The sequence below is a fragment of the Eriocheir sinensis genome, chromosome 49 (genome assembly GCF_024679095.1).
Source record: "Eriocheir sinensis breed Jianghai 21 chromosome 49, ASM2467909v1, whole genome shotgun sequence".
NCBI lineage: Eukaryota > Metazoa > Arthropoda > Malacostraca > Decapoda > Varunidae > Eriocheir > Eriocheir sinensis.
In genome coordinates this window covers 1206119-1232570 of record NC_066557.1, presented here as the reverse complement: position 1 = coordinate 1232570, position 26452 = coordinate 1206119, and the positions used below count along the sequence as shown (strand labels likewise).

At 41.7% G+C, this 26452-nt stretch overlaps 1 protein-coding gene across 1 annotated transcript in view; it reads right to left on the bottom strand.

Annotated features, from left to right (window-relative positions):
* LOC126981616 (uncharacterized) overlaps positions 1 to 17188 on the bottom strand; it is a 77445-nt gene extending 60257 nt beyond the window's left edge. Inside the window, exons 1-2 of the mRNA XM_050833054.1 lie at positions 17146 to 17188; positions 16693 to 16969 (exon numbers count right to left, since the gene is read on the bottom strand). Coding sequence (XP_050689011.1) covers positions 16693 to 16969; positions 17146 to 17188 — 320 coding nt within the window. The remainder of the gene's footprint in view (positions 1 to 16692; positions 16970 to 17145) is intronic.
* Between the last annotated feature and the right edge of the window lie 9264 nt (positions 17189 to 26452).

The window sequence follows — 26452 nt, the reverse complement described above, 5'->3', positions numbered from 1 at the left end:
TTATGATAGAAAGAGGAGGAAATATTATGATAGAAAGAGGAGGAAATATTATGATAGAAAGAGGAGGAAATATTATGATAGAAAGAGGAGGAAATATTATTATAGAAAGAGGAGGAAATATTATGATAGAAAGAGGAGGAAATATTATGATAGAAAGAGGAGGAAATATTATGATAGAAAGAGGAGGAAATATTATGATAGAAAGAGGAGGAAATATTATGATAGAAAGAGGAGGAAATATTATGATAGAAAGAGGAGGAAATATTATTATAGAAAGAGGAGGAAATATTATGATAGAAAGAGGAGGAAATATTATGATAGAAAGAGGAGGAAATATTATGATAGAAAGAGGAGGAAATATTATGATAGAAAGAGGAGGAAATATTATGACAGAAGAGGATGAAATATTATTATAGAAAGAGGAGGAAATATTATGATGAAGAGGAGGAAATATTATTATAGAAAGAGGAGGAAATATTATGATGAAAGAGGAAAAAATATTATAGAAAGAGGAGGAAATATTATGATAGAAAAGGAGGAAATATTATGATAGAAAGAGGAGGAAATATTATGATAGAAAGAGGAGGAAATATTATGATAGAAAATGAAATATTATGATAGAAAGGAGGAAATATTATGATAGAAATAACAGCGTCGCATCGTAGCTAATTTTTTTTCTCCCATTTTCCCTCCCACACTTTTTTCCCTTATTTTCCCTCTCAGTTTTCCATCCCTCAGTTTTTCCCTTATTTTTCTCTCATTTTCCCTTCCTCATTTTTCCTTATTTTCCTTTCATTTTACCCTTTATTTTCCTTTTATTTTCCCTCCTCACTTTTTCCTTATTTTCCCTCTCATTTTCCCTCCCTCATTTTTCCCTTATTTTCCCTCTCATTTTCCCTCCCTCATTTTTCCCTTTTTTCCTATTTTTCCCTCTCATTTTCCCTCCTCACATTTTTTCCTTATTTTCCTTTCATTTTCCCTCCTCACCTTTTTCCCCTTATTTTCCATCTCATTTTCCCTCCCTCACCTTTTTTCCCTCTCATTTTCCCTCCTCACCTTTTTCCCCTTATTTTCCTCTCATTTTCCCTCCTCACCTTTTTCCCCTTATTTTCCCTCTCATTTTCCCTCCCTCACCTCCCTCACCTTTTTCCCCCTTATTTTCACTCTCATTTTACCCTCCCTCACCTTTTTCCCCATTATTTTCCCTCCCTCTCATTTTCCCTCCTCACTTTTTTTCCCTATTTTCCCACTCATTTTTTCCTCCCTCACCTTTTTCCCCCTTATTTTCCATCTCATTTTTTCCTCCCTCACTTTTTTCCCTATTTTCCCTCTCATTTTTCCCTCCCTCACTTTTCTCCCTTATTTTTCCTCTCATTTTTTCCCTTCCTCATTATTTTCCTGTGTTTCCTCCCCTCATTTATTCCTTCCTGACTTTTTTTACATTCTTTTAGCAATCGTGTTTTGCTTTTTATTTTATTTTCATGCCCCGAGAGAAATGATTTAGTGGGTTGTTGTTTTTATGTTCTCACAAAAATCAATAAAAAGAAGACAACAGCAACAACAATGGTAATGCGAAAATATTATGATAGAAAAAGGAGTAACTACGTCAATAGAACAGTAAAAACATAACAAAATAATAGCCTCGCATCGTAGCAAGACAAAAATCCACCGCCATCACTGAAATAGAAAATAAATTACTCCATAAAAGTTCAGTGTTGGTGGCTAATAATTATTCATTCAACTCTATTTTGATCACCTGCCTGGCTGCCTCCCATTGTTCACCTTCTTTTGCTTTCCTTTTACTGTTTTTTTTGTTGTTGTTGTTTTGTTTTGGAAGAGCGACAAAGTGAAAAAAAAGTTGTCATTTTCAAAACAAATTCCTACTCGTGTTTGTGAAATATTATGGTCTTGCAGCTGCGTGGGGGGTGCCTGTGTGTGTGTGTGTGTGTGTGTGTGTGTGTGTGTGTGTGTGTGGTCGGTTGGGTGTGTATAACATATATATCTGAGTGTGTATATATTTATCTATCTATCTATCTATCTGTGCGTATGTATGCTAAGTGTGTGTGTGTGTGTGTGTGTGTGTGTGTGTGTGTGTGTGTGTGTTATGCAGGCGGTGTGTCAGGCCGTAATGGCATACATTATAAACACATTGTCAGGCCTCGCCCTCGCCTCAGCCAGATTAGTCAGCCCTTTGTGGAGTGACAGGCAGCCCTCCCGATGTCGCCTGGCTCCTTCCCGCGTGCCGCTCTCTGCGTTTCCTGTCGGGTGTCAGTGTGTGTGTGTGTGTGTGTGTGTGTGTGTGTGTGTGTGTTTACGGTAAAGGAAGCAGCTCAAGGGCAAAATGAAAATAATTATAAAAAAAAAAAATCCTGCCCGTCACTGTCCCTATAAAAAAGAGTTCAGAAGAGTTGCCAAAAGAGGTCAGTTTCGGGAGGAGAGGTGTCTCGGTACTCTCCTCTTGCTTGAACTATTTCGCTTTGCATGCATAAACTTACCTGTGTCAACTTTACAATTAAGTTATTCCTTTGTACAGTATTGGCGGAGAATGACTCGAAGGGGATAACTGTGCGGCCTTTCTTGCTTGAACTTAAAAATGTAATAGTCGTGCGTATGAAGTATAAAGTCAGCCTCAGAAGTCTTGCAGGCCAGAAGTTGTCTCAAGGTAATTTGTACGGAGTTGCTGATTGTACTGTGAAGGAGCTTATGTTCATTAGCAAGAGAGAGAGAGAGAGAGAGAGAGAGAGAGAGAGAGAGAGAGAGAGAGAGAGAGAGAGAGAGAGAGAGAGAGAGAGAGAGACACACACAGACACACACACACACACACACACACACACACACACAGAGAGAGAGAGAGAGAGAGAGAGAGAGAGAGAGAGAGAGAGAGAGAGAGAGAGAGAGAGAGAGAGAGAGAGAGAGTGCTTATGCGTGTGTTATGCGTGTGTGCGTGCGTGCGTGCCTCCTGTGTGCTTGGCTGATGCTTTTTGGGGGCAGGTGTTGTGGTGTGTTCGGGGAAGTGTCGCCTCAAGGTCTAGTGTTGAGAGTGTACAGCCAGCACGTGGGAACTTCCATAACATATTGGTTACAATGTTCGGTTTTTTTTTCAGAATTTAAAATTATTAGTATTAAAAAAATAGTTGGTCCATGGTAAATTACACCATCTTATCTTTTCATTATCTTAAAACCACTTTCCTGGCCCCGTGTTATCAGCGAGGGCAAAACGCCGCGGTGTCCCGAAAGCCGAACACAAATTACAGATTCCGCGGAACTGCCGACGGTCACTGCCATTACGAGGATTTTCCCCCAATCACTTGTGTGGCGCGTATACATAATGCAACACACAGACACACACACACACACACACACACACACACACACACACACACACACACACACACATACACACGTACAGAAAATAATAAGTTTTTGATATCTAACAAAGTAACTGAAGTGAAGAACATATCATTAAATAAGTACCGTAAGCCGGAAAAGATTAGTGATATTATAAAAAATTGAATTTGTTTTTCAGTTGGGTCGAAAGCGATGATTTTTTTTTCTTCTTCCCTTGTTAAAATTAATTAATATAATGGCACAGGTTCACGTCGCATATTTAATCATCTCCCTAGTATGAATCTGATTAATTAGTACGTACAAAGTATATCCCTAATTAGATGAGTTGAGTAGAGTCTTTCCCGAGCGGTAAATATCAGAGCAGCGTCCGTCCTGGTTGAGTTGTAAATTGAATTGAGTTGTAAATTGAGTTGAATTGTAAATTGAGTTGAGTTGTAAATTGAGTTGAGTTGTAAATTGAGTTGAGTTGTAAATTGAGTTGAGTTGTAAATTGAGTTGAGCTGTAAATTGAGTTGAGTGGAATCTTCCCCGAGCGGTAAATACCAGAGCAGCGTCCGTCCTGGTGCTCAGTGCTCGAGAGGTTTGATCAGACTCGCGGCACTACTCGCCTGCACGGGAGGGTTAATTGTGGTCCCAAGGAGACGTGCCCCAGGACCAGGCTCTGTAGCAAGGTGTGAGCTCCGATACACCGTGTACCCGCGCCATCATTCTCAAGCCCATCTATCTGAGTTACACCTCGTATTAAAACTGAATAAAAAATAAATATTACTTATGAAGTTCCCATAGTTAGTCGCCGCTCCACCTCTTTACTACAATTGGTACCAACCTTTTTCCAAATATTATCGTTGCCACACGACATCCTAAACAACAACACATATCAAAACTGAGTGAAACGATTGATTTTCCTTCTCAAATTATCAAACTGGTCGCCCTTCCTCCACTTTACTACGATAGACACTAACTTTTAACCTAATATTAACTACACCAGATGACAAAAGTATAAATTTGATATCTTCCCTTGCCTAATCTGACAATCCTAATACCTCTAACATGTTTTTTTTTTCTTCCGTCTTTTCTTGCCTTATCTGACAATCCCAATACCTCTAACATGTTATTTTATTATCCTGCCTTGCCTTATCCGACAATCCCAATACCTCTAGCATGTTATTTTATTATCCTGCCTTGCCTTATCCGACAATCCCATTACCTCTAGCATCTTCTTTTAATCTCCTGTCCTGCCTTGTCTCACCTGACAGTCCCAATACCTCTAACATGTTTTTTTTTATTCTCCTGTCTTGCCTTGCCTAGCCTGTCAATCCCCGTACCTCCAACATGCTTTTTTATTCTTCTCTTGCCTTGCCTAACCTGACAGTCCCAATACCTCTCTAACTTGCTTTTTAATTCTCCTCTCTTGCCTTGCCTAACCTGACAATCCCAATACCTCTAACATGCTATTTCAATATCCTGTCTTGCCTTGCCTAACCTGACAGTCCCAATACCTCTCTAATTTGCTTTTTAATTCTCCTGTCTTGCCTTGCCTAACCTGACAATCCCAATACCTCTAACATGCTATTTCAATATCCTGTCTTGCCTTACCTAACTTGACAGTCCCAATACCTCTAACATGTTTTTTTTTATTCTCCTGTCTTGCCTTGCCTAACCTGACAACCCCAATACCTCTCTAACTTGCTTTTTAATTCTCCTCTTCCCTTGCCTAACCTGACAATCCCAATACCTCTAGCATGCTATTTCAATATCCTGTCTTCCCTTGCCTAACCTGACAGTCCCAATACCTCTAACATGCTATTTCAATATCCTGTCTTCCCTTGCCTAACCTGACAGTCCCAATACCTCTAACATGCTATTTCAATATCCTGTCTTGCCTTGCCTAACCTGACAGTCCCAATACCTCTAACATGCTATTTCAATATTCTGTCTTCCCTTGCCTAACCTGACAGTCCCAATACCTCTAACATGCTATTTCAATATCCTGTCTTCCCTTGCCTAACCTGACAGTCCCAATACCTCTAACATGCTATTTCAATATCCTGTCTTGCCTTGCCTAACCTGACAGTCCCAATACCTCTAACATGCTATTTCAATATTCTGTCTTGCCTTGCCTAACCTGACAGTCCCAATACCTCTAACATGCTATTTCAATATCCTGTCTTGCCTTGCCTAACCTGACAGTCCCAATACCTCTAACATGCTATTTCAATATCCTGTCTTGCCTTGCCTAACCTGACAGTCCCAATACCTCTAACATGCTATTTCAATATCCTGTCTTGCCTTGCCTACCCTGACAATCCTATTACCTCTAACATGCTTTTTTTTATTCTCCTGTCTTGCCTTGCCTCACTTGACAGTCTCAATACCTCTGACATGCTTTTTTATTTTCCTGCCTTGCCTATCTAACCTGTCAATCCCAGCACCTCTATCATGCTATTTTATTCTCCTGTCTTTCTTGCCTAACCTGTCAATCCCAATACCTCTAACATGCTATTTTATCATCCTGTCTTTCCTTGCCTAACCTGACAGTCCCATTACCTCTAACATGCTGTCTTATTATCCTGTCTTGCCTTCCCTAATCTAGCAGTCCCATTACCTCTCTAACTTGCTTTTTAATTCTCCTGTCTTTCCTTCCCTAAACTGACAGTCCCAATACCTCTCTAACATGCTTTTTAATTATCCTCTTCCCTTGCCTAAACTGACAGTCGCAATACCTCTCTAACATGCTTTTTAATTATCCTCTTCCCTTGCCTAGCCTGACAGTCCCAATACCTCTCTAACATGCTTTTTAATTATCCTCTTCCCTTGCCTAGCCTGACAGTCCCAATACCTCTCTAACATGCTTTTTAATTATCCTCTTCCCTTGCCTAGCCTGACAGTCCCAATACCTCTCTAAGATGCTTTTTAATTCTCCTCTTCCCTTGCCTAACCTGACAGGCCCATTACCTCTCCAACATGCTTTTTAATTCTCCTCATCCCTTGCCTAACCTGACAGTCCCAATACCTCTAACATGCTGTCTTATTATCCTGTCATCCCTTGCCTAACCTGACAGTCCCAATACCTCTAACATGCTGTCTTATTATCCTGTCTTGCCTTGCCTAACCTGACAGTCCCAATACCTCTTTTAGCCGTTTCGGTGAAACCTTTGCTATTGCGGTGGTCATGTCTGGCTGGTCATACTGGCTCACCGACAGAGAACAGCGTGTAGTTCTTAATGGTGAAGTATCGGATTGGCAACCCGTCACCAGTGGCGTGCCCCAAGGATCGGTCCTGGGGCCAACACTATTCATAATTTACGTGAACGACTTAGAAACTGATATTCTATCAACAGTAGCCAAATTCGCCGACGACACCAAATTAGGAGGTACGGTAATGAACAGTGAAAGTTGCGAAAAGATTCAATCAGACTTAATAAGACTTGCCGACTGGAGCGAAAAATGGCAAATGAGTTTTAACGTAGATAAATGTAAAGTAATGCACATAGGTGAAAAAAATCCTAACTTTAAATATCAGATTCAAGGACATGAGCTCAGCGAAGTAAAACAAGAAAAGGATCTTGGTGTCATTATCAGTAACACTCTTAAAATGAGTGATCAATGTTCTGCAGCGAGTAAAAAAGCCAATATGATGTTAGGACTAATCTCAAGAAACTTTGATTATAAATCACCCGAACTTATGAAGAGATTATATTTAGCATTTGTAAGACCACACCTAGAATACGCCGTTCAGTTCTGGTCACCGAATTATATCAAAGATCAAGTTTTGCTAGAAAGGATACAGCGACGAGCAACCAAACAAATTCCAGCGCTCCGAAACTTGCCATATGACGAGCGTTTAAAGCGTTTAGATATGTTTTCCCTAAAAAAGCGAAGGATAAGAGGGGACTTAATTGAAGTGTTCAAAATCCTTAATGGATTCGACAATATTAACCCAGATAGTCTATTTCAGAAAGACACCAACACAATAACACGCAGCAACAGTATGAGGTTAAAGGGAAACCGATGTAACACATTGGTGCGCAAAAGTTTTTTCAATAATAGAGTCGTCGATCACTGGAATAGACTCCCTCCGTCAGTAGTTAGCGCACAGAGTATCAATAGCTTCAAGTCGTCATTGGATAAGTACTTCAGGGATATAAGATTATACTGACCGTTCTTCGTATGTTTACAGACAGATTGCAGCAAGACGTCAACCTAAATTCATATTATTCTCCCCCACAGCCTAGATTGCAAGTAGCGTAAGTTAACAATAGAGTAAAGCAAGAGTTAATGTCCGCATGACAGGTGGAGTGAGGTGTGGGTGCAGTAAGGTGACAGGTTACTGGTGCCGTGCCTAGTACCGCCGGTAAAACGAGGATCAAGCCTACACCTGTGCCCCTGAATCTACACCTCACCCATCGTGAGTATTAGGGGGGGATCCTGAGGCTGCCCTGTGTAGGCCACTCGTCCTCTTCCATTCTCCTTGTGTTTCTGTGTTCTTATGTTCTTATGTAATGAAGTCATTTTCCCCCACAGCTTAGGTTACCAGTAGTGTAAGTTAAGGGTAGTAATTTCCTCTTATTTCTCTCTTTCTTGTAAAATTTCCATGTCCCTTTCTTCCTTAAAGGTACATGGTGTTCTCTTCTAACTATTTCCTGCCGGCACGTTGCCGGAGGGAGAGTGGGGAGGAGCCTTCATCTTTTCTGTCCTGTCCTACCACACGTAGATTACTAGTAGTAGCGGTAGTAAACAGACACCCTCGCCATAGACCGATAGGTCTTCTGGTGTCTGTTCTTCCTATGTATATTCCTATGTATAAAACTTTTGATAGGGTGTGGCACAAATCTTTGCTTTCCAAACTACCCTCCTACGGTTTCTATCCTTCTCTCTGTACCTTTATCTCCAGTTTCCTTTCTGACCGTTCTATTTCTGCTGTGGTAGACGGTCACTGTTCTTAACCTAAACCTATAAACAGTGGTGTCCCACAGGGTTCAGTCATATCTCCCACTCTCTTTCTGTTATTCAATGATGATCTTCTTTCCAAAACGAACTGTCCTATCCATTCCTACGCCGATGATTCCACTCTGCTAGAAGACCCACCCTACAGGAACTTAACGACTCAAGGCTGGAGGCTGCAGAACTCTTAGCCTCAGACCTTACTATTATTTCCGATTGGGGCAAAAGGAACCTGGTGTCCTTCAACGCCTCAAAAACACAGTTTCTCCACCTATCCACTAGACACAATCTTCCAAACAACTATCCCCTATTCTTTGACAACACCCATCTATCACCTTCCTCAACACTAAACATCCTCTGTCTATCCTTAACCCAAAATCTCAACTAGAAACTTCATATCTCATCTCTTACTAAATCAGCTTCCTTGAGGCTGGGCGTTCTGTACCGTCTCCGCCAGTTCTTCTCCCCCGCACAGTTGCTGTCCATTTACAGGGGCCTTGTCCGCCCTCGTATGGAGTATGCATCTCATGTGTGTAGGGGGTCCACTCACACAGCTCTCCTTGACAGAGTGGAATCAAAGGCTCTTCGTCTCATCAGCTCTCCTCCTCATACTGATTGTCTTTACCTCTCAAATTCCGCCATGCTGCCTCTCTTTCTATCTTCTATCGATATTTCCACGCTGACTGCTCTTCTGAACTTGCTAACTGCATGCCTCCCCCCCTCCCGCGGCCCCGCTGCACAAGACTTACTACTCATGCTCATCCCTATACTGTCCAAACTCCTTATGCAAGAGTTAACCAGCATCTTCACTCTTTCATCCCTCACGCTGGTAAACTCTGGAACAATCTTCCTTCATCTGTATTTCCTCCTGTCTATGACTTGAACTCTTTCAAGAGGAGGGTATCAGGACACCTCTCCTCCCGAAATTGACCTCTGATTTCGAACACTCCTTTAACCTCTGTTCTGGAGCAGTAAGTAGTGGGCCTTTTTTTTTTTTTTTTCATTACGCTCTTGCACTGTCTTCATAGCTGTAAAAAAATAAAAAAATAAAAAAATAAAATAAAACTCTAACATGCTTTTTATTCTCCTGTCTTCCCTTGCCTCACCTGTCAATCCCAGTACCTCTAACATGCTTTTTAATTCTCCTCTTGCCTTGCCTAACCTGACAATCCCATTACCTCTAACATGCTTTTCTCTTTCTTCTTCAGGTACGTCTCACAGGATGAACACCAAACCCCCGAACTCAGCGTACTGTAAGTTTGCAATTTTATCTTACAATTTTTTTTTCATTGAGTTTCGAAGCCAGATACTTTTATTTATTTATTTTTTTTTTTTTTTTACAGCAAAGGAGACAGCTCAAGGGCACAAAAAAGTAAACATTAATAAAAAAAAAAAAGCCCGCTACTCGCTGCTCCTAAAAAGAATCCAAAGAGGTGGCCGAAAGATAAGTCAGTTTCGGGAGGAGAGGTGTCCTGATACCCTCCTCTTGAAAGAGTTCAAGTCGTAGGCAGGAGGAAATACAGATGAAGGAAGATTGTTCCAGAGTTTACCAGCGTGAGGGATGAAAGAGTGAAGATGCTGGTTAACTCTTGCATAAGGGGTTTGGACAGTATAGGGATGAGCATGAGTAGAAAGTCGAGTGCAGCGGGGCCGCGGGAGGGGGGGAGGCATGCAGTTAGCAAGTTCAGAAGAGCAGTCAGCGTGGAAATATCGATAGAAGATAGAAAGAGAGGCAACATTGCGGCGGAATTTAAGAGGTAGAAGACTATCAGTATGAGGAGGAGAGCTGATGAGACGAAGAGCCTTTGCCTCCACTCTGTCCAGAAGAGCTGTGTGAGTGGAGCCCCCCCACACATGAGATGCATACTCCATACGAGGGCGGACAAGGCCCCTGTATATGGACAGCAACTGTGCAGGGGAGAAGAACTGGCGGAGACGGTACAGAACGCCCAGCCTCGAGGAAGCTGATTTAGTAAGAGATGAGATATGAAGTTTCCAGTTGAGATTTTGAGTTAAGGATAGACCGAGGATGTTTAGTGTTGAGGAAGGTGATAGCTGGGTGTTGCCAATTGTGTCGAGTGGATAGGTGGAGAAACTGTGTTTTTGAGGCGTTGAAGGACACCAGGTTCTTCTTGCCCCAATCGGAAATAATAGTAAGGTCTGAGGCTAAGCGTTCTGCAGCCTCCAGCCTTGAGTCGTTAAGTTCCTGAAGGGTGGGTCTTCTATTAAAAGAAGTTGAATAATGCAGAGTGGAATCATCGGCGTAGGAATGGATAGGACAGTTCGTTTTGGAAAGAAGATCATCAATGAACAACAGAAAAGAGTGGGAGATAGGACAGAACCCTGTGGGACTACACTGTTAATAGATTTAGGCTAAGAACAGTTACCGTCTACCACGGCAGAAATAGAACGGTCAGAAAGGAAACTGGAGATAAAGGTACAGAGAGAAGGATAGAAACCGTAGGACGGTAGTTTAGAAAGCAGATTAGTGCCAGACCCTATCAAAAGCTTTTGATATGTCCAGCGCAATAGCAAAAGTTTCACCGAAACGGCTAAGAGAGGATGACCAAGAGTCAGTTAAGAAGGCTAGGAGATCACCAGTAGAACGCCCTTGCGGAACCCATACTGGCGATCAGATAGAAGGTCAGAAGTGGAAAGGTGCTTGAATCTTACGGTTAAGGATTGATTCAAAAGCTTTAGATAGACAAGAAAGTAAAGCAATAGGACGGTAGTTTGAGGGATTGGAGCGGTCACCCTTCTTAGGTACAGGCTGTGTGAAGGCATACTTCCAGCAAGAAGGAAAGGTAGATGTTGACAGGCAGAGGCGAAAGAGTTTGACCAGGCAGGGTGACAGCACGGAGGCACAGTTTTTAAGGACAATAGGAGGCACTCCATCAGGTCCATAAGCCTTCTGAGGATTGAGGCCAGAGAGGGCATAGAAAACATCATTTTGAAGAATCTTTATAACAGGCATAAAGGAGTCAGAGGGGGGATGAGTAGGAGGAATATGCCCAGAATCGTCCAGAGTGGAGTTTTAGAAAAAGTTTGAGAGAAGAGTTCAGCCTTAGAGATAGATGAGACGGCAGTGTTGCCATCAGGACTGAGGAGTGGAGGAAAGATGAAGAAGTGAAGTTGGAGGAGATGTTTTTGGCTAGATGCCAGAAGTCACGGGAAGAGTTAGAGAAAGCAAGGTTTTGACATTTTCTATTAATGAAAGAATTTTTGGTTAGTCGGAGAATAGATTTGGCACGATTTCGGGCAGAAATGTAAAGTTCATAATTAGCATTAGTTTGAAGGCTCTGGTATCTTTTATTGTTACCTCTATCGTGACGTGATTCATTTTTGTGAAGATGAAAGAAGAACAGTCATAATTCTCTGGCTGATTCTAAACCATCTAACCTCTCAGGATGTGGGACAGGATGAAATAAGATTGAATCAGTACTGGAAAGATAAACAGTGAAGATTGATCAGTCAGAATAAATATATAAATCTGCAATCTGATTATCCTTTAATTCAATATTTTGATCTTTATTTATCTTCAGCTGGGTTATTCAGACTTATAGAATGTTGCTCAGTTCTATTTTAAGTTATAAACATTTCAGGAGTAGTTTCATGACCTGGTGGTAGTTCGATCCTTCCTCTGTACCTTAAGAACCTAAGAAACTCATTGAACATTGATAACCCAACTGCTGGGCTTTGGTAATAGTTAACGCTTCTGAGAGACGGAAGCATCTGACAATGCTGGTAAATTTTCTCTCCGCGCCAGAGATCTTCCGCAATGGATACTCGGCGGAAAGGGACAACGAGCGAGAAGAGGAGACTGTCGCGAGGAAATTGTAAGAGAGAGATTTTATGAAGGGGAGATATTTTGTGAAATGGCAAGTGGCTCTCTCCTCACAATGGGAAGAACGATGTGCAATCAGACCTACCCATGACCTTTATTGTCCCCTGATTGTGTTCTGGGGAGAGAGAGAGAGAGAGAGAGAGAGAGAGAGAGAGAGAGAGAGAGAGAGAGAGAGAGAGAGGAGAGGAGAGAAGGAAGGGAAGAGAAAAGAAAAGAAGAGAAATGGAAAGAGAAAAGAATAGAAAGGAAGAGAGGAGAAAAGGAGAGAGAGAGAGAGAGAGAGAGAGAGAGAGAGAGAGAGAGAGAGAGAGAGAGAGAGAGAGAGAGAGAGAGAGAGAGAGAGAGAGAGAGAGAGAGAGAGAAAAGAAGGAAGAGAAAGATAAGAAGAAGGAGAAAAGGAAAGAGAGAGAGAATAAGAGAGAGAGAGGAGAGAGAGAGAGAGAGGTAGAGGGAGAGAGAGAGAGCGAGAGAGAGAGAGAGATTGACATAGAAAATCAGACCACACAGACCCCATGGAGAGACAGACAGACAGACAGACAGACGATAAATAGACCCAGAATGACATGCAGTTAGGTTAAGGTTGAGGAAAGAAAAGGAAGTACAAGAGAAAGTTAGGCAAAAGAAGAGGAGTATCAAAACGCTAAAATGGGTAGATCTTATCGCGACGCGTTGGTGGACCCGGAACCTGAAAACCTCATTATTCGAGCAATTATTAACCATGAAATTGCTGGCGGGATTGAGAGGTGGCGATGATAAGGTGGGGGGTGATGCCTCCTCGTGTTGCTCCTCCTCCTCCTCCTCCTCCTCCTCCTCCTCCTCCTCCTCCTCCTCTTCCTCTTCTTCTTCTTCTTTCTTTTTTTTTCCTCCTCTTCCTCTTTCTCTTCTTATTTTATTATTATTATTATTATTATTTTTCTTATTATTATTTTTTCTTCTTCTTCTTCTTCTTTTTCTTCTTCCTCCTCCTCTTCTTTTTCTTTTTCCTTCTCCACCTCTTCCGTTTCCTCTTCGTCTTCTTTCATCTACTTCTTTTCTTCTCCTTTTCTTCTTCTTCCCACTTCCTCTTCCTTCTTCTTTTTTTCCTCCTCCTCCTCCTCCTCCACCTCCTTCTCTTCCACCTCCACCTCCCACCTCCCTCCCTCTCTCATTCTTTCTCTCCCAAGTTTCCATCAACATGACATTCGGCAGCCCAGACTTCCATGAATCCCTCAAGTTATAATTAATTCTCGTCTGGGCGAATTCACCTGAGACCCTAATTGCTTCACCTGTTCACCTTTATTAGTGGCTCCCGCATTACCCGGCCGCTCGTCTTGCCCGTGGCTGGAAAAGTTGGGTCCGCTGATGAATTCTAATTGATTGGATAAGATGATGCGCTGATTATTCCGAGTGATGAGCTGTTTATTGTTGTTTTTATTAGCTTTATTCCATTCTTAATCCAAGGGGTGGAAATATTTGGGCGGCTTTTCCGATACCCTACGCCCCTGTCCACCCAGCAGTGAATGGGTACCAGGTATTAATCGGGGGTTGTGTCCCGTCTCCTGGGGTCTGTTTCCTTCTCCTATAATTCCTTCCCCTTCTGTCTCTCTCCGGCATATGACCACAGATGTTGCGCCGACTAAACGAAACTCTCCAACTTTTCCATTCTTAATCTTTCTCTTCCCCTTCCTTTTCCTTGCTTCCCTTCCCGTCCCTTCTCTCTCTGCCTCTTCCTTGTGATTTCCAGGTACAGAGAGGATTGATATGGGTGGAGAAATAGTAAATGTGAAGGGTATTGAAAGAAACGGAATACTCGTCCAGAAAAAACTAAAGAAATGCAAATATAAACTTAAGTATGATAAGTCTTTTTTATTCTTATTTTCTGTTATAGGAGCAGTGGCGTCCAGTGGGCTTTTGTTGCTGTTGTTGTTGTGTTGTTGTTGAAATGCCTCTCGTAAAAGTTGCTTGGATTTACATGGACTGTTTTGTGATCCTAGTGATAGTTTAACACGATTTCTGCATCTGTCCTCCTCTTCCTATATCTCTTCCAAAAAAAAGACGAAAATAAACTGAGGAGGAGGAGGAGGAGGAGGTGGAACATAAATAAATACCTCAAAATAGACCGAAATAATATGGAAGAGAATGAAGAAGAAAAAGAAAAAGAGGAAAAAACAAGCAAGCATACAAAAGAACATCAAAAAAGGAAAGAAAATATGAAACTGAAAAAAAAATCATCTCTCTTCCATACGAGTGACATATATTTTCTTAACTTTTCCTTTCTTTTCCCCTCTTTTCCTCTTTCGTTTTTAGTCTATTCAAATTTCCCGCCACACACAAGCAAGCATATCCCATCATCTTTTATTGATTGCTCTAGTTTTGTTTTCCTTTCAATCATTTTTCTTTGTTTTATTGATTTTTTTTCATTTTCTTCTTATCCCTTTCTATTTTTATTTCTTCGTTTCGTTTCCTTTCTCTTTCCCAAATATATATCTTTTACTGTTTCCTTTATTTTATCTCTCATCCCTTTTAATGTTTTTTCGTTTCCTCTCCTTTCTCTCTTCCAAGTCCTTCTCTGTTATGGTTTCCTTCTTTATTTCATTTTCATCCTTTTCTTTCTTTTCCGTGTCCTTTCCTTTTTTTCATTTCCCAAACTTTTCCTTCTTTAATTTCTTCTCAGCCCTTTGTTTTTGTTTTTTGTTTGTTTGTTTGTTTGTTTTCTTTCTCTCTTAACTGAACGAGAGAGTAATCTGTTTTTTTATGTCTTTTTTCTGTCTATCTATCTATCTATCTATCTATCTATCTATCTATCTATCTATCTATCTATCTATCATCGCAATCCGTTATGTCTTCTTTCAGTTTGTTCCCTATAACTTTTCTCTCACTTTCTATCCATCTATCTCTATCTATCCATCTATATCTATATGTCTATTTCTATGTATCTATCTATCTATCATCGCTATCCTTCATGTCTTCTTTTAATTTTTTCTCCATAACTTTTCTCATTTCATTATTCATCAGCTGGATCTTATTATTCTCTCCTCGCCTCCTTTCTTTAAATTCTCATCACACTGCAAGGTAAAGGATTAGGGATGAAGGGAGGGAGAGGAGGAGGAGGAGGGAGGGGCGGGAAGGGATGCGTGCAGGACTCCCACCCCTCAATCCCCTCCCTCCATCCCGGTTCCTTGGGCGTGCGGTAGGAAATGAAAAGTTTTAAAAGGGTAATCATATAACTTAACTGCTCTTAAATTGCCCTCGTGTGTGTGGGTGTGGGTGGGTGGGTTGTGTGTGTGAGTGTGTGGGTGTGTTGGGTGTTGGTGTGGGTTTGGGTATGGGTGGGTGTGGGCTTGTGGTTTGTGTGTGTGAGTGTGTTGGGTGTTGGTGTGGGTCTTGGATATGGGTGGGTGTGGGCTTGTGGGTTGTGTGTGTGAGTGTGTTGGGTGTTGGTGTTGGTTTGGGTATGGACGGGTGTGGGCTGGGTGTGTTGGGTGTTGGTTGCTGACTCGAACATCGCCCCGGAAAACAAAATGTGTAATATTGTAAAGAGAAAAAAGATCATACATCGCCGTGCAAAGCAATGCCAAAATCATGTAAAAATGTAAATAAAAAATATCAATCATACTGCGCCATCTCATGTTTTCTTTATGATATTAAAAAAAAAAATCCCAAAGGTTAAAGAAGAACACTTCACCTCCAAAAATGCCGCCCCACGAAATAAATAATGCGAATATATCAAAAGTTCTAAATGTGCAAATTCAGCTTAGCGCCGCGGCCTCCCGACGCACCGCGTGACAGTCCACAGGCCGGCGGGAGGGAGACGAGCTGCTGGAGACACTCGCAGAGGGCAGGAAATGTATATACAAAAAAAAAAAAAAAAAATGCTCCTCAGGGTTGAAAAAAAATGATCAGATTTATTTTTATTAAAACAACACTGTGATTGTCCTTACTCTATCGATCACGATACAACTCCTGAAACTAAACGATATAAAAACGTGAATACATCTGCCACGTAGGTGCTACATATTTATGAAAACTACAAAGAACAGCCTTTCTTGAAAAGGTGCCTAAAGGTAATGAACTTTGTGTTACATGTATGTGCCTGCAGCTGAATCATTACAGACAAAACTTACAAGCTTTTTATATAGAATAATGAATATTATATTACATCCCAGTGAATGAAATTAAGTTTTTACATTATGTAGCTGTTTAATCATTTCAAAGGAATAAGATATTATGAGCTTATTAGTAAAAAAATCACTCAGATTTTAATAATGTTTTTTGTTCTGAATAAAAACGCATAAAATCAAATGATTCGAATCATTTTCGTTAAATTATAATAAGCCGCCACCGCTGCCGCCCACGCCTCCACCGCTGCCGCCCACCCCGCCACCGCTGCCGCCCACGCTGCCGCCCACGCCGCCACCGCTGCCGCCCACCCCGCCACCGCTGCCGCCCACCCCGCCACCGCTGCCGCCCACCCCGCCACCGCTGCCGCCCACCCCGCCACCGCTGCCGCCCACCCCGCCACCGCTGCCGCCCACCCCGCCACCGCTGCCGCCCACCCCGCCACCGCTGCCGCCCACCCTCCACCGCTGCCGCCCACGCTGCCGCCCACGCCGCCACCGCTGCCGCCCACGCTGCCGCCCACGCCGCCACTGCTGCCGCCCCCGCTGCCGCCCACGCCGCCACCGCTGCCGCCCACGCCGCCACCGCTGCCGCCCACGCTGCCGCCCACGCCGCCACCGCTGCCGCCCACGCTGCCGCCCACGCCGCCACCGCTGCCGCCCACGCCGCCACCGCTGCCGCCCACGCTGCCGCCCACGCCGCCACCTCGCGGGTGACTCACCCCTCGCCCATGGCCTGTTGGGGCCGTGGTGCAGAAGGCACGCTCCGCCGAAGCCTCTCCTCAAAAAATACCTTCCTGTTGCCGCTGAACTACAAAAAATACCTTCCTCCTACTGAACTTGAAAAAAATACCTTCTTCCTCTGACTCATGTCAAGATGCCACACTATTGGACATACATTCTGCCAAGCACATTCTTCGTCAGCCTCAGAGCCTGCCCAAGCCTCGCCCCGCATGGCCTCGGAGCGTGGCCACCTTCACCCCCACCACCAAAACATTTATTGTAACATGGAAAAAAAAAACTTGCATGATTGAAGTAATAGGAATATAAGGCGATCAGATAAAGCATTAAGTATAAAGCAAAATGAACCTTATAACTAACTGGTAGATGAGCGATAACTTGAGCTTTCGTCGCCACCACCTCCTCCTCCTCCTCCTCCTCCTCCTCCTCCTCCTTTTCCTTTCACACTCTCTTCCTCCTCGTCGACAGTCACCACCCCGCGCATCACACACGTTACCTTGACAGCAGACGGTCTTGTGTCATGTATAAATAAACCAATCCAGGAAAGACATCTTCACACCGTCTCGCCGTCTGACATTTTCCCCATCGCCTTCCTCTCCTCTTGCATTCTCGTAACACAACGCTATTTTTACCTTTACAGAGTTCACAGTTATCAGACCAGTATGCGCCCTAGCTGTGACGCCCTTTAGGAAACATGTAGCAACGTCACATGAATCTATAGTTTTGTTTACATTTTCTTCATCGCCTTCCTCTCCTCTTGCATTCTCCTAACACAAGGCTTTTTGCCCTTTACAGAGTTCACAGTTATCAGACCATTGTGCTCTATCTGTGACGCCCTTTAGGAAACATGTATCAGTGTCACATGAACCTATAGTTTAGTTTACATTTTCTTCATCGCCTTCCTCTCCTCTTGCATTCTCGTAACACAACGCTTTTTGACCTTCACAGAGTTCACTTTTTTTACAGCACAGGATACAGTTCAAGGGCTTAAAGAAATCTATTAAAAAAAAAGCCCGCTACTTAAAAAAAAGCCCGCTACTTAGTGTCACATATATTTACAGTTTAGTTTACCGTCACAGTGTTCATTAATGTGCCCTGTGAATCCCTTTTTAAGAAGTATGTTAGCATCTTCAGTCCTTTATTCCTTCCCCTGGTAAACTCTACAACAACCCTCCTTCGTCTGTATTTCCTCCTGCCTACGATTTCAACTTATTTACTATTTCCTTTCCTTTCCTTCATTTCATCTTCAGTGTTCTTCTTCTTATTCTTTTTGTCTTTCCTTTTCTCTTAACAATATTTTCTTAACACGGTAATTATCTCTCTATTACATGTTGTCCTGCCTCTGTCGTCCCTTCATTCTGTTTTTACTCTCCCTCTCCACCCGAAATTGACCTCTCTTTTAACCTCTTTTGAGCAGCGTCTAGAGGGTTTTTTTTTTCATTGTTTTTATTTTTTGTCCTTGAGCGGCCTTCCTTGTTAAAAAATGTATCAACGTCACGTCAGTTCGCATTTGACATCAACCAGTTATTTTAGGATATTTTCGACAGGTCGGATGAAGAAGCCAAAGCGAAACTAGTCCTGAATAAGCTCACCTCAGTACACCCTCGTTTCCTCTCTCCTCCCTCATCATTCAGTTCATTTTTAACCATTTCCTCTTCAGTTCGTCTTTTCTGTCGCGCCTCGAGCCTTAAGTACGTCGAAAGCGAAACTAGTCCTGAATAAGCTCACCTCAATACACCCTCGCTTTCTTCCTTCCTCCTTCATCATTCAGTTCATTTTTAACCATTTCCTCTTCAGTTCGTCTTTCCTGTCGCGCCTCGAGTCTTAAGTATGTCCAAAAGCGAAACTAGTCCTGAATAAGCTCGCCTCAATACACCCTCGTTTCCTTCCGCCTCCTTCATCATTCAGTTCATTTTTAACCATTTCCTCTTCAGTTCGTCTTTCCTGTCGCGCCTCGAGTCTTAAGTATGTCCAAAAGCGAAACTAGTCCTGAATAAGCTCACCTCAGTACACCCTCGTTTCCTTCCGCCTCCCTCATCATTCAGTTCATTTTTAACCATTTCCTCTTCAGTTCGTCTTTCCTGTCGCGCCTCGAGTCTTAAGTACGTCGAAAGCGAAACTAGTCCTGAATAAGCTCGCCTCAATACACCCTCGCTTTCTTCCTTCCTTCTTCATCATTCACTTCATTTTTAACCATTTCCTTTTCAATTCGTCTTTCCAGTCGCGCCACATGCCTCAAGTATTTAGATTATCTTTCTGTCTTATATCCCTTTCAGGTGCACGTTCAGCCGGTGACGAGAATACTCAAAGTGGCGTCTCCGTGGCCTGCCAACGCGCGGTAACCTCCTGCCGGTGAGGGTCGCGACTCCTTAAGGTAAGACAAAGTTCACACAGGTACACAGGTAGAAGTGGATGTAGTTTGCATGCCCGAGTTCGAGACCCGCAGGTGAATCATTGTTCCCGTGTTGCAGAGTTACTTACGTGAAAACCGAGCTGTACACACACACACACACACACACACACACACACACACACACACACACACACACACACACACACACACACACACACACACACACACACACACACACACTCACACACGCCATTTCAGGAGCTCAATGGATTTCACTTAATTGAGCCGACTTAGCCCCAAAAACACACACACACACACACACACACACACACACACACACACACACACACACACACACACACAAAGTTTTCGTTGAAGACACCAGCCATGCGCGGTCTTCTACATTTTTTTTTTCAATACTTGTTTATAATTGGTCTTGGATAAATTGATACTGTAGAAACTCTTATAATATGACACAGAAGACTTCTTCACTATTTCGTCAATTCCCGCTTCTCCTTCTGCTCATCTTCCTCCTCTTCCTCCTTTCCTTCCTCTTCGTTCTTTCACGCAAATCTTTGTTTATCGTCTCCAAGAGTTTTATTTTGTCTATTTAAACGGCACAGAAGGTAAGAAACATGTATTGCTTGTTTTAGAAGGAAAAGAGAGGAAAAGAAGGGAAAAGAGAAGAGAGGCAGGAACTATGAAAAGACACTGAAAAGAAGGGAAAAGAGAAGAGAGGCAGGAACTGTGAAAAGACGCCGAAAAGAAGGGAAAAGAGAAGAGAGGCAGGAACTGTGAAAAGACGCTGAAAAGAAGGGAAAAGAGAAGAGAGGCAGGAACTGTGAAAAGACGCCGAAAAGAAGGGAAAAGAGAAGAGAGGCAGGAACTATGAAAAGAAGGGAAAAGAGAAGAGAGGCAGGAACTGTGAAAAGACACTGAAAAGAAGGGAAAAGAGAAGAGAGGCAGGAACTGTGAAAAGACGCTGAAAAGAAGGGAAAAGAGAAGAGAGGCAGGAACTGTGAAAAGACGCTGAAAAGAAGGGAAAAGAGAAGAGAGGCAGGAACTGTGAAAAGACGCTGAAAAGAAGGGAAAAGAGAAGAGAGGCAGGAACTGTGAAAAGAAGGGAAAAGAGAAGAGAGGCAGGAACTGTGAAAAGACACTGAAAAGAAGGGAAAAGAGAAGAGAGGCAGGAACTGTGAAAAGACGCTGAAAAGAAGGGAAAAGAGAAGAGGCAGGAACTGTGAAAAGACGCTGAAAAGAAGGGAAAAGAGAAGAGAGGCAGGAACTGTGAAAAGACGCTGAAAAGAAGGGAAAAGAGAAGAGAGGCAGGAACTATGAAAAGACGCTGAAAAGAAGGGAAAAGAGAAGAGAGGCAGGAACTGTGAAAAGACACTGAAAAGAAGGGAAAAGAGAAGAGAGGCAGGAACTGTGAAAAGACACTGAAAAGAAGGGAAAAGAGAAGAGAGACAGGAACTGTGAAAAGACGCTGAAAAGAAGGGAAAAGAGAAGAGAGGCAGGAACTATGAAAAGACGCTGAAAAGAAGGGAAAAGAGAAGAGAGGCAGGAACTATGAAAAGAAGGGAAAAGAGAAGAGAGGCAGGAACTATGAAAAGAAGGGAAAAGAGAAGAGAGGCAGGAACTATGAAAAGAAGGGAAAAGAGAAGAGAGGCAGGAACTATGAAAAGAAGGGAAAAGAGAAGAGAGGCAGGAACTATGAAAAGAAGGGAAAAGAGAAGAGAGGCAGGAACTGTGAAAAGACGCCGAAAAGAAGGGAAAAGAGAAGAGAGGCAGGAACTGTGAAAAGACACTGAAAAGAAGGGAAAAGAGAAGAGAGGCAGGAACTATGAAAAGAAGGGAAAAGAGAAGAGAGGCAGGAACTGTGAAAAGACGCCGAAAAGAAGGGAAAAGAGAAGAGAGGCAGGAACTATGAAAAGAAGGGAAAAGAGAAGAGAGGCAGGAACTATGAAAAGACGCCGAAAAGAAGGGAAAAGAGAAGAGAGGCAGGAACTGTGAAAAGACGCTGAAAAGAAGGGAAAAGAGAAGAGAACCAGGAACTATGAAAAGACGCTGAAAAGAAGGGAAAAGAGAAGAGAGGCAGGAACTATGAAAAGACGCTGAAAAGAAGGGAAAAGAGAAGAGAACCAGGAACTATGAAAAGACGCTGAAAAGAAGGGAAAAGAGAAGAGAGCCAGGAACTATGAAGACACTGAAAAGAAGGGAAAAGAGAAGAGAGGCAGGAACTGTGAAAAGACGCTGAAAAGAAGGGAAAAGAGAAGAGAGCCAGGAACTATGAAGACACTGAAAAGAAGGGAAAAGAGAAGAGAGGCAGGAACTGTGAAAAGACACTGAAAAGAAGGGAAAAGAGAAGAGAGGCAGGAACTGTGAAAAGACGCAGAAAAGAAGGGAAAAGAGAAGAGAGGCAGGAACTGTGAAAAGACGCTGAAAAGAAGGGAAAAGAGAAGAGAGCCAGGAACTATGAAAAGAAGGGAAAAGAGAAGAGAGGCAGGAACTGTGAAAAGAAGGGAAAAGAGAAGAGAGGCAGGAACTGTGAAAAGAAGGGAAAAGAGAAGAGAGGCAGGAACTGTGAAAAGACGCTGAAAAGAAGGGAAAAGAGAAGAGAACCAGGAACTATGAAAAGACGCTGAAAAGAAGGGAAAAGAGAAGAGAGGCAGGAACTATGAAAAGACGCTGAAAAGAAGGGAAAAGAGAAGAGAGGCAGGAACTGTGAAAAGACACTGAAAAGAAGGGAAAAGAGAAGAGAGGCAGGAACTATGAAAAGACGCTGAAAAGAAGGGAAAAGAGAAGAGAGGCAGGAACTATGAAAAGACGCTGAAAAGAAGGGAAAAGAGAAGAGAGGCAGGAACTATGAAAAGACACTGAAAAGAAGGGAAAAGAGAAGAGAGCCAGGAACTATGAAAAGACACTGAAAAGAAGGGAAAAGAGAAGAGAGCCAGGAACTATGAAAAGACACTGAAAAGAAGGGAAAAGAGAAGAGAGGCAGGAACTATGAAAAGACACTGAAAAGAAGGGAAAAGAGAAGAGAGGCAGGAACTGTGAAAAGACACTGAAAAGAAGGGAAAAGAGAAGAGAGGCAGGAACTGTGAAAAGACACTGAAAAGAAGGGAAAAGAGAAGAGAACCAGGAACTGTGAAAAGACGCTGAAAAGAAGGGAAAAGAGAAGAGAACCAGGAACTATGAAAAGACGCTGAAAAGAAGGGAAAAGAGAAGAGAACCAGGAACTGTGAAAAGACGCAGAAAAGAAGGGAAAAGAGAAGAGAGCCAGGAACTATGAAAAGACGGTGAAAAGAAGGGAAAAGAGAAGAGAGCCAGGAACTATGAAAAGACGCAGAAAAGAAGGGAAAAGAGAAGAGAGGCAAGAACCGTGAAAAGACACTGAAAAGAAGGGAAAAGAGAAGAGAGGCAGGAACTATGAAAAGACGCTGAAAAGAAGGGAAAAGAGAAGAGAGCCAGGAACTATGAAAAGACGCAGAAAAGAAGGGAAAAGAGAAGAGAGGCAGTAACCGTGAAAAGACGCAGAAAAGAAGGGAAAAGAGAAGAGAGGCAGGAACTGTGAAAAGACGGTCTCGCCTGGGTCGCCTCACATCACCTATTTCCAAAGACTAAAAAGCAGTTAATTCTTGTTCTAATGGTCGTTTTTTCAGGTTCATGGTACAGAAGAAGGGTCAGACTACCACCAGGGTCATTCAACTACTCCTGGAGATGACCCAAACTCCTACGAAAACAGTGTCAAATATGTGAGCTTGGGCGTCGAAATGTTTGGGAGAGTATAATGGCTCTTGGAGAAGGCGAAGTCAAAGAAAACGGGAGAGGAGTGTGGAAGGGGAGACGGCGTTGTAAATTTTCTTCCCTCTACTCGGCGCGTCTTTTCCTACTTCCTTTTCTTTCGTCCCTCTTTTCTTTAGCTCTCTTTTCATTCTTTTTTCACTATATATTTTTACTCAGCACACTATTTTATTTTCTTCTTCCTTTTTTTTCGTTTCCTCTCCATCCTTTCCCTTTCCCAAACCTCTCTTTGTTTCATTGTTTCCTTCTCCATTTTCTTTTTCATCCCTCTGTTTTTTTCATTTTCTTTCTTTTTTCTTTCCCAAACCTTTCCTTCATTAATTTTTTCTCGTTTCTTTCTCTATTCTTTTTCCTTTTCCTTTCTTTGTTTCATTGTTTCCTTCTTCATTTTCTTTCTCATCGCTCTATTTTTTTTCATTTCCTTTCCTTTTTCTTTCCCAAACCTTTCCTTCATTAATTTCTTCTCATTTCTTTCTCTATTCTTTTTCTTCTCCTTTCTTTGTTTCATTGTTTCCTTCTCCATTTTCTTTCTCATCGCTCTATTTTTTTCATTTCCTTTCCTTTTTCTTTCTCAACCCTTTCCTTCATTAATTTCTTCTCTTTTCTTTCTCTTTTCTTTTTCGTTTCCTTTCTCTGTTTCATTGTTTCCTTCTCCATTTTCTTTCTCATCGCTCTATTTTTTTCATTTCCTTTCCTTTTTCTTTCTCAACCCTTTCCTTCATTAATTTCTTCTCATTTCTTTCTCTATTCTTTTTCTTTTCCTTTCTCTGTTTCATTGTTTCCTTCTTCATTTTCTTTCTCATCGCTCTATTTTTTTCATTTCCTTTCCTTTTTCTTTCCCAAACCTTTCCTTCATTAATTTCTTCTCATTTCTTTCTCTATTCTTTTTCGTTTCCTTTCTCTGTTTCATTGTTTCCTTCTTCATTTCCTTCTCATCCCATTCTATTTTTTTACGTTTCTTTTCCTCTCTCTTTCCCAAACCTTTCCTTCTTTAATTTCTTTTCATACATTTTTTTTATTTCCTTCCTCTCTCTTTCCCAAACTTTTCTCTGATTTCCTTCTTTATTTTCTCCTCATCCCTTTGTTTTTTTGGTTTCCTTTCCTCTCTTTCCCAAACCTATCCTTCTTTAATTTTTTTCTCAACTTTCTTCTTTTTCGTTTCCTTTCCTTTCTCTGTTTCATTGTTTCCTTTCTTATTTTCTTCCCATCCTTTCTTTTTTTCTTTTTCAATTCCTTTCTTTTTCTTTCCCAAACCTTTAATTCTTTAATTTCTTCTCACACCTTTTTATTTTTTATTTCATTTCCTTCCTTTCTCTCTCCCAAACTTTTCTCTTATTATTTCCTTCTTTTTTCTTTTAATCTCTATTCTTTTTCGTTTCCTTTCCTCTCTCTTTCCCTAACCTTTCCTTCTTTAATTTCTTCTCATACATTTTTTTCTTTCGTTTCCTTTCTTTCTTTTTCCCAAACTTTTCTCTTATTATTTCCTTCTTTATTTTCTTCCCCTCCCTCTATTCCTTTTCGTTTCCTTTCCTTTCTCTCTCCCAAACCTTTTCCTTTTTTTCCCTCATCTTTTATTTTCCCTTCCTTTACTCTCCCAAACCTTTCTCTGTTTTCACTATTTCATCCCTTATTTTCTTTCTCATCCCTTGTTTTTTTTCGTTTCCTTTCCTTTTTCTCTCCCAAACCTTTATTTTTTTTCCTCATCTTTTATTTTTCCTTCCTTTACTCTCCCAAACCTTTCTCTGTTTTCACTATTTCCTCCCTTATTTTCTTTCTCATTCCTTTGTTTTTTTTCGTTTCCTTTCCTTTCTCTCTTCCAAACCTTTATTTTTTTTCCTCATCTTTTATTTTCCCTTCCTTTACTCTCCCAAACCTTTCTCTGTTTTCACTATTTCCTCCCTTATTTTCTTTCTCATCCCTTTGTTTTTTTTCGTTTCCTTTCCTTTCTCTCTCCCAAACCTTTATTTTTTTTCCTCATCTTTTATTTTCCCTTCCTTTACTCTCCCAAACCTTTCTCTGTTTTCACTATTTCATCCCTTATTTTCTTTCTCATCCCTTTGTTATTTCGTATCCTTACTTTTCTCTCTCCCAAACCCTCCCTTGCGTCACTCCGAAAGCTCATTTATAAGATATTGGTTTTTCTCCTCACACTCTCTTCATATCTCCTTTCTTCTTCTATTTGGTGTTTCCTTCACTCGCCCTCTTCACCTTTCCTCCTCCATTCCCTTCTTCTTCCTTTTATTCCATCTATTCTTTTCCTTTCTTGTTCCTTTGCTTCCTTTTCTTATATATCCTCTTCCTCGTTTTCCTTTCCCTATATTCTCTAATTTTAATCTTTTCACAAGTGCTTACCTCGATGTCCAGTTGCTTTTTTTCCTCTTATTCCATGTCTTATTTTCCCTTATTTTCCCTCTTTTCTCTTTTCTTCGGTTTCTTTTCCCTCGTTTTCCTTTCCCTTTTTTCTCTAACTTCAATCCTTTTACAACTTTTCCACGTCCAGTATTGCTCTTCTTCCTCTTATTCCTTCTTTTCTTTTCTCTTTTTTCCTCTTTACTCTTTTCCTCTTATTTCCTCTCGATCCCTCGTTTTCCTTTCTCTTTTATCTAACTTCAGTCCTTTTTATATATTATTCGATGTCCAGTGCTCTTCTTCCTCATTTTAATTGTTCCATTTCTTCTTTTGCATTTTTTTCCTCTTTTCTATTTTCCTCATATTTCCTTTCCGTCGTTTTCCTTTACATTTTCTCTAATTTCAATCATTTTTCAAAAAACTCGATCGATGTTCTTCTCTCTTCTCTTCTTCCTCTTAATTATTCCATCTCTTCTTTTCTATTTTCCTCTCCCTTCTTCCGTTTTTTTTCCTCTATCATTCTCTACATATTAATTTCCCAGTTTCTGCAGATGATATTTACTTTAGTCTTCCTGTTTTCTTCTCCATCCCTTCCTACGTTTTCTCGTGTCTTCTCCCCTCTCTCCGTTTTCTTCCTACTTTCTTCACCAACCCTCCACATTTCTTTGTCTTCCTGTTTTCTTCTCCGTCTATCCCTCAGGTTTCTCGTGTCTTCTCCCCTCTATCCGTTTTCTTCCTATTGTCTTCTCCATCCCTACCTCCGTTCTCTCGCGTCGTCTCGCCTCTCTCCGTTTTCTTCCATAACTTTCTCAGGGTAGACTCTCTCAGTTCTCATAAATTCCTGCACTCGACAAAATGGGAAGGAGTGAGTGAGTGAAGGAGAGGCACAGAAAACGAACGAAGAATTAAGAGATTTTAAGAGGAACTAAAGAAAGAGAAAGAAAGGAAAGAAAATCGTCAGGACAGAGAAAA